The 16947-nt window shown below is 42.9% G+C and overlaps 1 protein-coding gene across 1 annotated transcript in view; it reads right to left on the reverse strand.

The window, feature by feature from the left end:
• Positions 1–7399: 7399 nt before the first annotated feature.
• Positions 7400–16947, reverse strand: part of LOC111158343 (coiled-coil domain-containing protein 162-like) — a 50686-nt gene continuing 41138 nt past the window's right edge. The window contains exons 13-16 of the mRNA XM_022520318.1: positions 16514–16723; positions 12751–12871; positions 9290–9417; positions 7400–7597 (exon numbers count right to left, since the gene is read on the reverse strand). Coding sequence (XP_022376026.1) covers positions 7487–7597; positions 9290–9417; positions 12751–12871; positions 16514–16723 — 570 coding nt within the window. The 3' untranslated portion in view covers positions 7400–7486. The remainder of the gene's footprint in view (positions 7598–9289; positions 9418–12750; positions 12872–16513; positions 16724–16947) is intronic.

Consider the following 16947-nt stretch of genomic DNA (forward strand, 5'->3'; position numbering starts at 1 on the left):
CGCCAGCATTTTTTTTATATATTGTATGTATCCTTAGAAAATAACATAATGTGGATTTTTGTGTTAATATTAGCCTGCAACTTCTCACTCACTACTTGGAGATCTCAAGTTAGTGTATGTAGCTATACCAAATTCTTCAATTCTCTGAGGGCATATGTAGTATGAGTATCATAAGTATCTGCTTATGGAAGGATAGTAGGTTTGCAATTTTTAGTTTTTAGTAACACTTGCAGAGCAGTATCTTTGCACCTACCCCCTTGTTTATGTGTGAATTTCTGTCTAGTGTAAAGGTAGAGAAGGGGAGATCTGTGTCATAGGGTTTACACTTCGAGCTTTTTATATTTAACTCATTTTTAAATTTTAAATTCAATTAATACATAGTGTATTGTTAGTTTCAGAGGTAGAGGTGAGTGATTGGTCAGTCTTCTATATAACACCCATTACATCACTGCCCTCCTTAATGTCTATCACCCAGTTACCCCATCCCTCACCCCTTCCCCTCCAGCAATCCTCAGTCTGTTTCCTATGATTAAGAATCTCTTATGGTTTGTCTCCCTCTCTGATTACGTCTTGTTTTATTTTTTCCCTCCCTTACCCTATGCTCCTCTGTTTTGTTTCTTAAATCCCATATATGAGTAAGATCATATAATTGTCTTTCTCTGATTGACTTATTTTGCTCAGTATAATACCCTCCAGCTCCACCCACACTCTGTACATTTTAACAAACTGAGATTGCCTTCCAATTCCCACCAGCCAGTGTACCTGAGAGTTTCTATATCCTTTCCAACTGATATTGGCAAAGTTTTAATACTCTGGTGAGTGAAATGATTTACTTGGTTACTGTCCTTAATTTGTACTTCCTCTGTGAATTGTCTTTTTCTATCGTGTCTTATTAATTGTAGGATTTTTTCTCTTAAAACGTGCTGGGTGGTCATCTATGGTCAAATGGATTTTCTTTGATACATTCTTCAAGTCTTCATCTTTGATTATGGTGTCCATATCACAAGAGTACAATCAGGAGATCGAAGCCACAAATATGAACAGGGGAATTTTGACCTAAGAGTGGATTGGAGGGATAGGACATATTATCTGTAATAATTTTTTTTAAAAGATTTTATTTATTTATTTGACAGAGAGAGAGATCACAAGTAGACGGAGAGGCAGGCAGAGAGAGAGAGAGAGGGAAGCAGGCTCCCTGCTGAGCAGAGAGCCTGATGCGGGACTCGATCCCAGGACCCTGAGATCATGACCTGAGCCGAAGGCAGCGGCTTAACCCACTGAGCCACCCAGGCGCCCCTTATCTGTAATATTTTAAGAAATACAAACAAAGCAGTGAAGAACTCTGAAGAATACTGGCATAGCAAATATAAGAAGTGGCTGCTCTCTGTCCTCCCTCAAGCCAAATTCCAGAAATATTAACGTTACAACCTTGGCTCTCTGGATGAAGTTTGTGGTAGCTGCAAATCCACCACCGGGCAGCTATGGGGAAATGATATGCTGGTGGTGACCTGCGAAGCCATCCAAGGGGGTGCAGGGTAAGCCATGTTCAAGAGGGTACTACAGCAGCGACACCACAGTGCTCAGATGTGTGCACTGCTAAAGTTTTGCCCAGAACCAGGAAAAGAAATTCCTCCAGTGCTGTCTGACAAAACATCACGCCACCTAGCAAAGAAGTATTCATTCAACACCATTGTCATAATGGTGGAGCGGGCAACAGGTGGATTCAAAGCTTAAAGTCCTTTTTTCTGTCAATTTATGATCTCCCACTACTTAATATTTATTTTGCCCTTGCTGAGAATCTCAAGTGGTCAGTTCTCCTGGTGGTGACCCAAATATTACTACCAAAGGGTGTGAGTCTTCTACTGTTCTATTTTGGTTGCGTAGATTTTCATTAATCTTTCCTATTGGGTATAGAAGTGCTCAGGCACCTAGAGAACCACCATGCTCCAGATATGGCCTTTGCCTCCACTGTGTACCAGCACTACAATCTCCCCTTGATAATAAGGATCGACCATTCCAGCCAGTAGGGTAACACCTTTCACTGCCTGTTGGTTTAGTGGCTTATGAATCCCAAGATGGCCAAGTGGCAGTCTCACCTTAGATCCTAAATCAATAGACCCATTGTTGTATCTCTGGTTGAAACAAACCTTCGGAACTAAGACCTCCAAACCAGCTCAGCTTGAGGTTCCTGAGATGAGAAGTATCACCGTGAGTCATACCCACTTCTACCTCTTGATTCCTGGGTACGTATGCTACCTCTGTGAGACAACTCCATCCTTTCAAGGTGGTTACAACTGAGTTACAACGAGTTTTCAGTGAATTATCCCACCTTTCAGTCAGCCCAGCCACTTCTGGGTGTTGGGGCATGTTAATTTCACAGGCATGAGTTTACTGCAACATTTCCTTTACTGTGAAATTGACTCCTTAGCTAGAAGCTGTGCTAAAGGAAATGCTGTGACAGTGGATAAAGCATTCTGTGAGTATATGCATCAGCTAGCAGTGCTGGCAGGAGCATTATAGACCATATTCAGAATGTGTATATTCTACCAAAGATGAATCTCTGTCCTCTATGATGGAAAAGGCCCAATATAATCAAATTGCTATCACATGGATGGTTGTTACCCACGAGATTAATACCGTATTCAGCCTCAGTATTGGTCTCTGCTCCTGAGAGATCAGACAGTAGTCAGTAGTGCATGTCAGCCTTGATAAGGGGAAATCCATGTTGTTGAGCCCATGCATAGGTCACATTCATGGGTCCATTGAACAAGCACTGGGGTAGCTGGGGAAAGAGACTGACACCCATAGAGTGCATTCTTTTATCCACTTGATTAATAAGAGCCTTCTTTGCCGTAGATGCCCTTCAGTGACATGGGATATGAATATCTTGAGTGTGTTCCCATTCCGAGATCCATCCACATTTACTTTTCACCAACCTTTACTATTTCTTCCAAGTCTAACTGTCCAACCAAATCACTAGCAACTACCCAAGAATTCGTGTGGATTTGTACTTCTGGCCATGTCTCAGATCAGACACCATGGACAATCAAATGCACTACTTGCAGTTCTCACAGGGAAGATTTTCTTGCACCCCTTCTTTTTTTTTTTAAAGATTTTATTTATTTTATTTGACAGAGATCACAAGTAGGCAGAGAGGCAGGCAGAGAGAGAGAGAGAGGAGGAAGCAGGCTCCCTGCAGAGCAGAGAGCCCGATGCAGGGCTCGATCCCAGGACCCTGGATCATGACCCGAGCCGAAGGCAGAGGCTTTAACCCAATGAGCCACCCAGGCGCCCCTCTTGCGCCCCTTCTATTTAGATCCACTCCTGAGCTCCATGGTGCTGCAGTTGTCCACTTTTGGGTGGATCCAATATATCATGCAGACCTATCTATAAACCAGGTTTAATTTTTTTTTTTCTTGGCTAGCTAGTTGTTAGAAACACTCCAGACCAGAGGTATTGATTGAGGAAGAGGCAGCAACAGGCATTGGTGCTGAAAGAGTCTGAGCCACATGTTCACGGAAGCTATTTGTACCTTTCGGACCTGTTCCAGAAAGTTAAGTCAAGTGTATACTATTTCCATTGATAACAGATTGCTGCTGTGCATGCTCAAGTTTATGACTAGGCAGACTCTCAAACACCCAAATCATGATGTGAAGCTTAGGCTATCTGCTCACCTACCACCTCTTGGTTGGGTAATCGGTCTCTACAAGGCACAGAAGGAGAATAGTTGCCTTCAAAAGAGGGCAGGGATTTGCTGCAGAACCCTAAGGTTTGCCCTGTATTTCTGCTTGAGAAGGGCTCCATATGTGCCAGGATACTTCTAGAATCACTGGCTCTGCTGGATCATAGGACCTATATGGCAGAGCAGTTTATACTGTAACTCAAGTTCATGACAGAACCTTCTCTTGCTAGGCTCCCCGCTCCAAATTGGTAATCTTACAGATAATTCTAGAGGAGGGTTGAAATAGCCAACTCAAATATTGCACATGTTGCCTTCAAATCCAAAAAGGCCTACTGAGCATCATGCCTTTTTTTTCACAGTATATGGTGTAAGCCTAAGCAAACTGCCTTTCTCCTTAGAGGAAGACACTTAACATGCTCCAAAACCTTGAGCCCCCAGAGACTTCACTGGGGTTAATAGCCCTAAATTTCTGTGGAATTTGTCCTTTACCTTCTAGTTCTTGTATGTCTTACTAAGACACTAAATACTACCTCCTACTCATCATATCCAATCAGCATGTTGTAAACATAGTGTCTTTTGTAGAATATCATGATGATTAAGCTCTCTACAGACTATATCATGGTAGGGAGTAGAATTGACAAAGCCTTAAAGCAAGACCCCGACAGTATACTGCTGCCCTACCAGGTAAAAGCTAACTGCTCTTCATGGTCCTTACAATTTGTTATGGAGCAAAAGGCGTAACAAATTGGGTCAACAACTGCATAACGAAGGCCAAGAGGATATTCATTTGCCCCAGTAAAGATACTACATCTGAGACAGCAGCTGTGGTTGGAATCACTACCTCGTTAAGATGGGAATCTGATAGTCCCTAGTCATTTTCCAAGATCCACCTGTTCTCTGCACAGGCCAAAGTGGTGATTTAAGTGGCAATGTGATAGGTCTCATCATCCTTGTTTCCTTAACGTTTTGAAGGTGGCATTAATCTCTGTAGTTTCCCCAGGGATATAATTTTGCTTCTAGTTTACTTTCCAGAAAGGGGAAGTTTCAGGGGCTCCCAATGATCTCTTCCTAAAATAATGAGGCTTCAACTCATGGGTTAAAAACCAGTATAGGAGTCTTTTCAGTTGTTTGTGTTGTCTGTTCCAATTATACATTCAGGAACTGTGGAAATAACCACATGGTGGGCCCATGGATTGACTGGGTCCACTGTAATTTGAACCTGAGACTCCTTCTGCTACCTCACTTGTAAGCCTTCATTTTGACTGTTGAGCCACTGTGTGCTTTGAGTTCCCAAGAATCAAGATTTTGTTTTTTAGGAAGACTCCACACCCAATGTGGGGTTGGAATCTGGGTGAGAGACTATGACTCTCCTCTACGCTGACTCAAGCCAGGTTTCTGACTACCAGAGTTTCTCCTGTTGTATAGATCAAACAATATTCGAATTGGCTGCCCATGTGATTTCATTTGGGGACACACACTGACCACCAAAGATCTCTATGTGCCAGGTCTATAATCTGACTACTGACACGTCCCTGCTGCCCCTTATAATAGACATACCTACCTTGTCGTTGGCCGTTGTCTTCTGCTATTCTGGGACTGCATCATAACCGCTGAAATGAGAGAGCTCATCTCAACAGCAATGAGAAATGACAAGATTGTGATTTCAACTGTCATTGTATTAACATTCTGCACAATTAAAAATTGTGCTTGATTTTTTTTTTTTTTTTTTTAGCATTATTACCCCTATGACTACAAGAAATAAGAGATTTTTTTTTGAAGGCTGCTATGGAAGTTCTCTGGTTTTTAGACCATGATCCGAGCTGAGAATTAAAGGACCAGAGCTTGTCATTTTCTTCTGTAAGGGCTAAAGTGCATCCAAGAAAGTCCATCCCACACCCCGGTATTTATGGTCATGATTATTGCCATGAGAGTCAGTGTGGTAACAATTTAAGCTCCCGAAGCACATGCTTCAAGTAGGTACTTCATCGAAGTCAACGTGGGTAGTAACTTGGTTAATTGTCATGCCATTGCATGCAAGGGATTACTAGTCTTCCATTTCTTATTGTCAAGGAGCTCAGCATTGTGTCCATGCCCAAGGGTGCAACCAAGCAAATCCCCAAATCCCATCCTTGTGAGTCTGTCCCCTAAGACCACTCCACTACTGGTATCAGTTCTGTATTATTGAACTGTATCAGTTCTGTATTACTCATGGGTCAATTAAAAGAACCCCCACAGTAATCCAACTGTGAGAAAGTTTAATAAAAAGGATTATTAACTATAACAAGGGGTTGACGTAATGGGAGGACCGGCTGGGAAGCAATAAAGAGAGCTCTGAAGAAAACAGGGATAGCAGATATAGTGAGCAGCCACGACCCTCCAGAGCTGACATAAACTGGAGAGGGTGTGACCGCAAAGGCTCACTGGATGGCAGAGAAGTTCACTAAGGCTGGGAAGTAGCCCTCAGGAAAGGAGGAGCAGGAGGAGAAAGCCCTTCACAGAAGGCGCCATGCCAGTGGCCCTCCACCAAGAAGCTGCATGCTCCCATGCGCATTCTCACACAGAAGCATGTCAACATAGCAGGAACCTGCCAAGAGAAGCACCCCAGAACCTCCTTCTTCAGGATCCCTCCAGTACTCTCTCCTGACAAAGCTTAAAATCTTGCAGTGGGCAAAGAAGAAAGATTTACAGGGTCCATATTAATTATATTATAGCAGACAAGGATAAATTTAGAGCTGAGAGGCATAAATTGATAACTGGTACCATATTGTCATGTTGTCATGTTGAATTTGTAGCTTTGACATCCAAGTCATCAATCTTCCTCTTGGCTTTTGTTTCTCATGTTCTACTTAAGAAATAAGTTTGTGTGGGGGCGCCTGGGTGGCTCAGTGGTTTAAAGCCTCTGCCTTCGGCTCAGGTCATGATCTCGGGGTCCTGGGATCGAGCCCCGCATGGGGCTCTCTGCTCGGCAGGGAGCCTGTTTCCCCCTCTCTCTCTGCCTGCCTCTCTGCCTACTTGTGATCTCTGTCAAATAAATAAATAAAATCTTTAAAAAAAAAAAAAGAAAGAAGTTTGTGTGTGTGTGTGTGTGTGTGTGTGTGTGTGCATATAGATCTTGAATCCATTTGGAATTCATTGTGTATAGTGTAAGGTGATAATTTATTCTACTTGAAATAGACTCAACCTTACCCTTAATTTGAAAAGTTAAACAAATATAATATATAAATATATGTATGTAAATGTTTCTCTGGTCTGTTCTGTTCCATTCATCTACCCATTTATTCCTTTACTCAGGATACATTTTCTTGTCTGAACAAAAAGGCTTGCATTAGGACTTCGCAAAACTCTGAAGAGGGTCTCAGTATTTGTAGGCAGAATAAAAAACTAGTTAAGAGAGGATGATGTTCTTAAGTGAAACAAATAGAAATGAGTGCTCTGAAATATATTGAGATTAATCTTCTCTGGTTTTTCACTTACTAAAAATTACTGCTTAGCAGCAATGCACTCTCTCCTGGTTCGCACACCTCATCAGTAATCTGGAACCCACAATGAGAGGCTGTTGATTGACCAAAGCTGAGGCCCAGGTTGTAGAAGTGCAAATCAACTCCTAGTTCCTAAAACCTAGGGCCGAGCACTACTTCACCTGGGACATTGCAGATATAATCATCTCAGTCCTTCCACACTGTCTTCATAGTACTGATAATAAAAATTAGATCAAGGTTTCATTGAGGTTAGAATCATTTTTATTCATTCAAATGCTCAAGGAAATAAAATGTGGAAAAGGATATATGATTACCAGTCAGGTCTTTATGGGATTATGGATGGAGTTGTGTGAACTTGAAAAGCTGAACATTGAACATTTTCTGCCACATTGGGTAGAAAGACGTTGTCAGTCCTTCTTTCGTGTTTAATAGGTACCTGTAATATAAGGATTAAACAGATATTGGAGATATCATTAAAAGTCACTGTTACTCATGGGACCAAGATCATTCGTCCAGTCTGGGGCAGGCCATTTAGGGCGCCTTCTTGTACCTGCCACTTGTCATAAAGGGAACTGGTTACGAATTAAATCTATCAACAAAAAGCCATTATCATCTAAAGAAAAAAGATATCCCATATATGGAGTAATCTAAAAATTCCTTAAGAGTTTATCATTTGTGTTAGTGTAGTGTTTTGTTTTTTAGAAAGTCTTGGTGGCCTTACATCCCAGCATGTGTACATTCCTCCTCAGTCTGTATTTATCTGATTTGTCTTATAGGCCTTTCTTAAGAATTCAGAACTTAGATTCAAAGAGGCTCCAATTCTTTTGTGCCTTTCCTGGACCTTACGCTTTTTGCTTGGGGTTTTTATAGTGTACACAAGTTAATGGGCTACAAAACATTCCCTTATTTATTAGGGTTTGTTTAGCCCATCACCCTTTTAAATCTTGTGATACAGTGGCTCTCCTCTGATGCATTTAGTTACTTAAGCAGCCTTCTCAACCATGAGCTGTAATCACCAACTACCCCTATAAGAGCAACATTTGCTTTTGGGAGTGAAACGGGGATGGAGTGAATCTTAAAAGCCCTTGTGGTCCCATAAACGCCAACTGAATATTGCTTCTTTTTGGAAAAGGTTTTTGCAGAAACAGACATATACTAGAATTTCACTTTTTACTGAAAGCTGACTGCACCGAGATTGGTAGGTCAAGCGAAGGGCGGGGATGGATAATGTGGTCCTACTTGGTCAAGGACCTTAAATGGATATTCCTGATCTGTTTCTTCCCTTTCTGTGTATGACTCCTTAACCACATGTTCAGAAACACTGCTGGAAATTTTTGATCCAATAACTAGATCATCATCTGCAAAATTATACCCTCATATTTTTCTCTGACAATATGATTAAATCTTTTCCTTTTAATTTTCCTCAAAGCAAGAGGCAGGAATTCTTAAATGGGTTGACACGTAAACTTCTGGAGGGGATTCTAAAAAACAATGGGGCAAAGAGTATAATACTTATCAAAGTAATGCAGAGAAGGCAGTGGAAGAGGGTAAACGTTTTACATAAACCAAAAGCGGAAATATTTAAAAAAAAATCTACATATATGTTCTGTACCTTGACCTAATCTGTGTCCCAAGAATTTCTTTGGAGGGTAGATTTCTCACATGTTTTTAAAATGACTTCTGAAACTTTCTGCTCTGCCAGGGAACTCAGATAAGAGATCTCATGCTGCTAGTTAATTACTGCAGATGACAGAAGGAAAGGACGAGATTCAGAGACGGAACATGGCAAGGTGTTGATACTGACTTCCACATCCATTTATTTCATTGTAATTGAGTAAGTGCTTTGGGGATGAAATGTTTTGATATTCAGAATTCTGTTACTGAGGAGTAGCATCAGCAAGAAGGCAGAGTGGGAAACCATGGACCATCCCTCTTCCCAGTCATCGATTCAGAAACAATTCATGAACAAAGTCCCTCTGTGAGAAATCCAGAATTTTATTATTTAGATCCAAGTATCTAGATAAGAGCCCGATATTTTTAATGTACTTTTGAAGTGAACCTAAAACCATAATTTCATATTTACATTTTTCATTGTTTCACATATATAATCAAATTTATCATTACTTACGGTGTCTGGCCTTTGAATCCTCCTTGTTATTTTACTGCTCATAAGATGAGTCCTTAAAAGGTGTTGCTGGGAGTGTCTGGATGATGTGGGAGCAGAACGTAGGGAATACTGAGCCCGAGGTATAAGGCCTATAATGTTAAAAAATGTTAAATCATATCTCTGGTTGCAGTGTATAGGCCTAGACTTAATCCATAAAATTTTGAGCATAAAATGAACATCTAATCCGCTTCATCAGTTCTGAGTGAAGATGACAAAACCCAGATGGAATTTTTTGCCTGAGGGTCACATGACCAAGTGAAAGAAAAGGATATGATGGTTGACTTGGACTATGATGGGTAGAAGTGGACAGACTTAGGGATATTCAAATTAATCAGATTTGGTAATTCACTGGATTTGCAGGGTGACAAGGAATAGCTCCCAGATTTCTGGCTCAAGCAATTGGATAGCTATTCATTTTATTTTATGGTGGATTTTATGATTCTGGCACATATATGGTCAATAAATAATGGTCAGTAACAAAATTAGAAGGGTAGATGGGTGGGAAATATGAGTATGTAGAAAGAAAGCAGATAAAGATTAGAACAAGGCCCCTGTAGTAGTGAAAAAGTAGAACTAAATGGGATCCCATGCATTGGGATTGGCCCCCGGGAAGGGGCAGCTTTTCCGTTTTACCAGGAGGGACCGAGAAGTAGCTGAGTGCTAATGTAGGGGGGCTGGGCTCAAGTTATAGAGGGGTTTCCCCTTGGATGGCTTTTAACTGCTCTGTGAAACTGGAGGTGACGTGTTGGCTGGGGAGGAGGACAGTGTTGGAAGGTGTGAAGAAGCCAGGAAGATTTAAAATAGTTGCTGGGAAAAGGAAAGAGTGAGCTGACCCCATTCTCAGCTGCAGGGGAGGGACATGTGAGCTGGTCCTAAGACCACTGAGAACCTTAGTCTCTGGCTTTAGTGATTGGCTCAAACCCGGACACGTGACCCGAGTCAACCCAGTCTGAGGCTGATTCTTCTCAACTGTCCATTGCCAGACTGACTCCTGCCCCTCAAGCTGGAACAGAGAGGAAGCTACAGTGGTGGCTGCCATCTTGCTTCCCAAGGGGCTCCACTTCCTCTCCGCTCCCAGCATTCTCAGAGCCCAGCAACAGCGAGAGAGAAATCGGTGCTCGTGAAAAACATCAAAGCTGGATCAGGAGAACTTAAAGCAGTCTGCCTCTGAACATTTCACAGTTTTGTCAGCCAAGTGATTTCATTTTTTCCCCCTTAAGTATTTTAAGAACAGCTGCACTAGAATATATTATAGTTTCTCAGGAGTTGCAAGATCCTAAGGGGAATCCATGCTAATGCCAAGTAGAGAGAGCTGGCCCCCCAACTCTGCCTTGGCCTCCGGTGCCTCTGATGTGGGGAGCAAGGTGGCTGCTGCTACCACAGCTACGGGAAGGAGAGAACTTGGTCACCTCCGGCTTTCAACTGGACAACAGCTGGGAAGGGAGTGGGAATGGCTGACTTTTGGCACTAATGGTACAGGAGGTGCCTGACTGTCCCCTTGGAGGCTGGGTAATAAATAGGGTAATAATGGGTAATAAATAGACAGGTATGACCCAGTCCCTCCTCCCCCGATGAATCTACATGTAGGGAGCCCTCCACAAAGCCCGTCCTGTCACTAAGAGGGGACAGATGAGGGCTGAGGTTTAGGAATAACTTTTACATCTGTTTCCAGGGAAAGAGGCTTCTCTTTTACTCCTGCCACATCCCCAGTTCCGGGAATTAGGGTTCTGCCCCCCTACCCATCTTGTGCCTCACTCTGTTTCTCTTTCCTAAATGTGCAGCTGTTGGCAGACATGGATAGCAGTTTGAAAGGACACTTTAACCCAGAAAGAGATTTAAAAGATGCTTGGCTGGGGTACCTGGCTGGCTTAGCTGGTAGAGTGTATGACTCTTGATCTCAGGGTGGTGAGTTCAAGCCCCACCATGGGTGCAGAGCTTACTTATTAAAAAAAAAGAAGAAGAAGAAAGAAGAAGAAAGAAAATAAAGAAGAAGAAGAAGATGGTTGGATGGAGGCAGAGGGGCAAGGGAGAGACAGAAAAATCCTAGGGAATGTGGAGAAGGAGAGTGCAAGGTACAGAACTGCTCAGGGTCAGTGGTCAAAATAGGGCCTTGGATATGTGTATGTTCTTTCTCTTCAGACAGGCCAACTGAGGTGAGGAAAATCAGACCTGCTCTCAGGTCCCAGGCAGCAGGCATAGAGGCAGGAAGGAGGGCCCTGGGCTTTATAGCTGAGCCCAGCCTTGGTCTTTTTTTTTTTTTTTTTTAAGATTTTATTTATTTATTTGAGAGAGAGAGAGACAGAAAGAGTGTGAGTGGAAGGAGGAGCAGAGGGAGAGGGAGAGGGAGAGAGAGAGAGACTGTCAAGCAGACTCCATGCTAAGCGTGGAGCCTGACATGGGGCTTGATCCCAAGACCCTATGATCATGACCTGAACCCAGATCAGAAATGGACACTTAACTGAGTCACCCAGGTGCCCCACCAGCCCTGCTCTTAGTAAACCCAGAGTCACTCCACCTTTGTCTACTTGATCTTTGATGCCAATCTTTCTGTTTCTGAAAGGCTCTGTTTTCTTATATATTCACCTAGTAAATAGCCAAAAGCAAACATAAAGGACACACACGTATGAAAGTATAGGAACCAAGATTTGTACAGTTAGTTAGTGCTTCTGTACTACGTGGCAGATGTGCTTTATTTTATTTAATCCTCAGAATACCTTTTGAGGGGATATTCCCATTTTACAGACAGGCTAACCTGAGGTCACATAGCGAGCAGTGACTGAGCCAGGATTTGAACCAAAGCGCACACACCCAACCACCAGGCTCCACCAGAAGAGAAAAGCAGAGACTTGGCTGATCTTAACAATAAGTCAGTTGTGGTTATTGATATTTGATGACATTTTTGATAGAAGAACTTAGAATTTATTTTGTCCTCAACTTACAGGGGAGGAAGCTAGTTTAGAGACATCCCGGGTTTGGCCTCTGTTCCATGCTTCTTGCTAGCTATACTGCCCAGAGGGTGGTGTTGATTGCCACTTCCATAGGGCTCTTCAAGCCTCCAGCACCCAAGAATCATAATACACTTTCTAAATAACATCTGAGACATAAATGTGGTCATTGATGTTCCAAGGGATTAAGACAGTGAAGTACCCAGTGTTCTTTAAGTGGTATATTACAAGCCAGTTTTTATGACTAAAACATTTTAGTATAGGATGTAAATACTCTAAGGTAAACTAAAGTAGAAAGTTATGGCTGCAAATCAGAATTAAGTTTCGTTCATTCATGTATCGTTCATTCATTCAACAGCCATCACAGAGCCCCCAGTCAATAACCACCGGGTTGTTACGGCTAGTCCCTGAGATCCTCCTCAGTTCAGACCCCAGAGCCTGGGAGTTTGTGCTAGCCAGAGCAGGGGACCTGCTTACCGCCTGGTGAGCTCATCCGGACAGACGATCGCTCAGCGTCACTAAGCTGACTTTGTAGCTCTTGTACGCGCTGGAAAGCATCCAGCTTCACACTCTGCTCCTGGGCAAGCCGGCTTCTCATCTGAGGGGAAAAGTGCTTAGGAAGCAGAGATGCTTCCTGGTGCCTACTTTAGTTCCTAGGGTTCCTTGGAGAGTGAAGGTCCAGGCTGCCCCAGAAGTACAAGTCCTCATGCATTCCTGGTCAGGCTGAACTCAGCCTTCTGAGGAGAGCTCCAAGAAGGCCAGAACTCAACCAAAGAGGAGCAGAGGCAGCGCTTAGAACTTTTATTGCCTTATCATAGCCAGGAGTTCACTCACGACATTTTTATCTTTTATGTTTATTTCACCAGAGTGGAGGGGAGGATAGGAAATGGAAGGGTCCAGTTCACAGAGGACCTTGTGGGTCAAAGCCACGAAACTACCACAGGAATGGGAGGGAGCCCCTGGACAATTTCAAGCAGAGGAAAGACCCAATCTCTCTCCCAGATCTCTGTTTGGCTCAACTCATCATTGGCAGGGATGCCTTGAGCACTATCCCCCACACCTTATATGAGGCCCCTAACAAGAGATGACCTTCGTATTTACTCATGTGGCCCTCTGCTCGCACAGCTTATGCCTAGTCCCCCAGCCAGAGAGTGGCTGGGTCCAAAGTGCCTCATCTGCAGAGATCACAGGTATTTTTTTAACTTATTTTTATTTATATAAATATAATTTTATATAGGTTATAAAAAGTAATTTAATTATAAAAATTATCTAAGAGTATAAAAAGTAATATAATTATAATTATATTAAAAATTATAAAGTACAAAAAAGCAATAAACATATAATGGATTGAATAGTGTCCCCCTGGCCCCCCCAAAAATTCATGTTTGCCTAGAACCTCAAAAGGTGACCTTACTTGGAAATAGTCTTTGCAGATGTAATTAAATCATGAGGAAGCCATACTGGATTAAGAGTGGGCCTTACATACAATGACTGATGCCTTCCTAAGAAGAGGAAAGGGCTCAGACACACAGAGGGACACATATGGAGAGGGCGATTGGATGAGGAAGGCAGAGATTGGAGTGATGTAGTTACAAGCCAAAGGAATGTCAAGGACTACAGGCAGCCACCACAAGCTAGGAGAGAGGCAGAGAACAGACTCTTTCTGAGAGCCCTCAGGAGGAGCCCACATCTTGATTTCAGGCTTCTGGCATCCTGAACTCTGAGAGCATACATTTCACCTGTATTAAGCCATCTAGTTTGTGGTAATTTGTTACAACAGCCCCAGCAAACCAATCCACGTGCTACTCTCAAAACTTCAGCCGCACATGTTTTAAATCCTACTCTCGTCTGCATGGACCCAATGAGAAGACCTGTGAACTCTTAAAGCTGTGACCACAGGCTCATCTTACAAATGTTAAGGAGCAGTTTCTTGTGTGTGTGCAGATACTCTCAAGTGTAATGTAACTTTCAGTTAAAGATCAGATCCCCAGAGTTAGGAACACTTCCTAATACGAATTAGCCCCAAGGTCCCTGTAGGTACTATAAGGATTGGTGTAAGCTCCTTAGCCCTCATGGGTAGGAACCAAGAAAAACATATCAAGACTCCCCAGGCCAGGCTGGGGCTAAGTCAACTTGAAAAATACTAGCAAAGGGAAGAAACATGCTTAGGAAGGACCTTGTGTTGTGTTAGGATCTTAAAGAAACCCCACCCCACTTCACAGAGATAGGTACAGTGATTTGCCCAAAATCCACAAGCTGTTAGAGGCAGAGGCAGGATGTGAATCCAGGTCAATCTGTTTCCAAAATTGTTCACCTTCATTCAGATTCCCAGTAAAAAGACATACAGCCAATATTAATCAAGAGCTGTGTGTCAGTTTCAATTCTAAGTGCTTCATTGGAACTATCTGGTTCAATCCTCCTAAAAATCCCATGAATTGAGTATATTGTTCTCTACTGTACTGATGAGAAGACTGAAACACAGAGAGACCACAACCTAGCCCAAGGTCATGCAGTGGAGATCTAGCCCAAGGTCATGCAGTGGAGATCTGGCCCAAGGTCATGCAGTAGAGGCCCCAGGGCGTGAATCAGGAAATCTGACTCTAGGGCCTCCACTCTAAATGGTCTCCACAGGAGCAGGAGGTAGGCAAGGACAATCATGCTCTCCAAGGCCAGATGATCAAAATCTGCCCTTGGAATTGGAGGTTGGAGAAGGATTAATGAAGTCACTGTGGGTCATAGGGGCTCTTGCTGGCTGAGGATGGATTGCTAGTTGGTGGTGAGCGGGACAGTAAGCCTGGGGCACAAGAGCTGTGCCCCAGGCTTACTGGGGTAGGGGAGTAATTTAGATTTTTACATGCATATACTAAAAAGATGTATTTGTTGAGAGAAGCCTCAAAATATTTGTCTTGACTATTTTTAGAATCTAGACAAAAATTAGTTGTTAACTAGAGAAGACTTTGAGAAACTAACACCTTATCTATTTTTAACTAGGTACAGGGCTCAAACTCATGACCCTGAGATAAAAACCAGGACTGAGATCCAGTAGGACATATAACTGATTGAGTCACCCAAAGGCCCCTAATGCCTTATTATTGGGTGGTTTTTAGAAAGGCATGATTTGAAGGATGAATATGTGACACCAAATTTTTCTTAAGGATTCAAATCACAGTTTAGTTTTCACAAAATAAATGTGAAATTCTAATTTTCTTTTATTCTAAAGCTACCCATTTTTCTCTCCATTCCTCCACAAATATTTTCCCTAGCATTGCCTCAATTTAATTTTGGTCCTTTTTTTTTTTATTCTTGTCATTTATTTTTGTAGACTTCTCATTGATCTCCTCCTTAAGCACTTGAAACACTTGGCCAATAATCTAATTTAACTTTCCAACTTCGGTTTCCTAATATCTCTGGTGAATTAAGTGATTTATTCCTTCAGTGAATGTATAAGACATGCCTGTTCTGGAAGGTGCTACTTCTTTTGCATTTTGTATTGGATTACATTCTGTGGTCTCCTTTGTTAGAATTTGCATTAATCCATGTCTACGTCTGCTGTTTCTTCCTTTTTTTTTTTTTTTTTAAAGATTTTATTTATTTATTTGTCAGAGAGAGAGAGAGAGGGAAAGAGAGCAAGCACAGGCAGACAGAATGGCAGGCAGAGGCAGAGGGAGAAGCAGGCTCCCTGCTGAGCAAGGAGCCCGATGTGGGACTCGATCCCAGGACACTAGGATCATGACCTGAGCCGAAGGCAGCTGCTTAACCAACTGAGCTACCCAGGCGTCCCTCTTCCTCTTTTTTTACTGTAGGGCTCTATTTAACAAAAATAGATTGTGTCTGGAAATCACATTTGCCTTTCCTTTTTGTCTCTGAGATTCCAGAAACACCTTGAATAAAATCCTCTTCTAATAGCTTTCATAATATTTGTTGCTTTTCCAGATTACCATTGGAATTTTCTAAAGGATCCCTAGTTCAAAAATTATAGTCCAGTGGAAACATGTTTGTCACGTGGGTTATAAAGGCACCAAGATTCTGGGCCTCGGGGCAGTGGAGCCATCATCCTCTCACCATTAGCAGTCTGAGCATCACCTCAGCGTGGGCAGAAGTATTCCCATTATCCTGGTGGGCCTAGAAATGACAAAGGTGGGGGACACCAGAGGCATGGAAAATTCCAGAAGAAGGCCCCAGCTCTGGCTGGTGCATCCCGCTTGGCTTCTGAGGGGCTGCTCCCTCTCTCTGGAGTTACCTGTTGGAGTTCTCTCTGACTTCTCTTCTGCTGAAGCTGGCCCAGCCTGGAAGCCCTCTCAGCCGCTTCTGTCAGGAGCTGCAGGTGCTGTTCCTTTTTCTCCACGTCTTCCAGGAGCTTCTCCATGCTGGAGGTTTTCATCAGATCCATCTGTTGCCGGTGGCGAGCCTCCTGGGTCAACTTGTGTTGCAGTTCTCTCAGCAGTTGAGCCTGTGGCAGGAAAAGGGCAAAGAAATTGAAGAAGACGCAGTCTTTCCTTTCAGCAAAAGGCCCGGAAGGAGAAGTTGCCCAACGGGATAACCATCCCCTCCCAAGGGGTATCCCCCAAGGGCAAGACCCTGTGGTGAGCTCCTGGGCTCAGGGTCACAGAGCCCGGCCTTTTGGTTCTGGGTTACTAGCTGACAACAAGACTACCAGCATCTAGGCCACCTTGG

Source organism: Enhydra lutris, unplaced genomic scaffold, assembly GCF_002288905.1.
Source record: "Enhydra lutris kenyoni isolate GAN:26980312 unplaced genomic scaffold, ASM228890v2 scaffoldscaffold58, whole genome shotgun sequence".
NCBI lineage: Eukaryota > Metazoa > Chordata > Mammalia > Carnivora > Mustelidae > Enhydra > Enhydra lutris.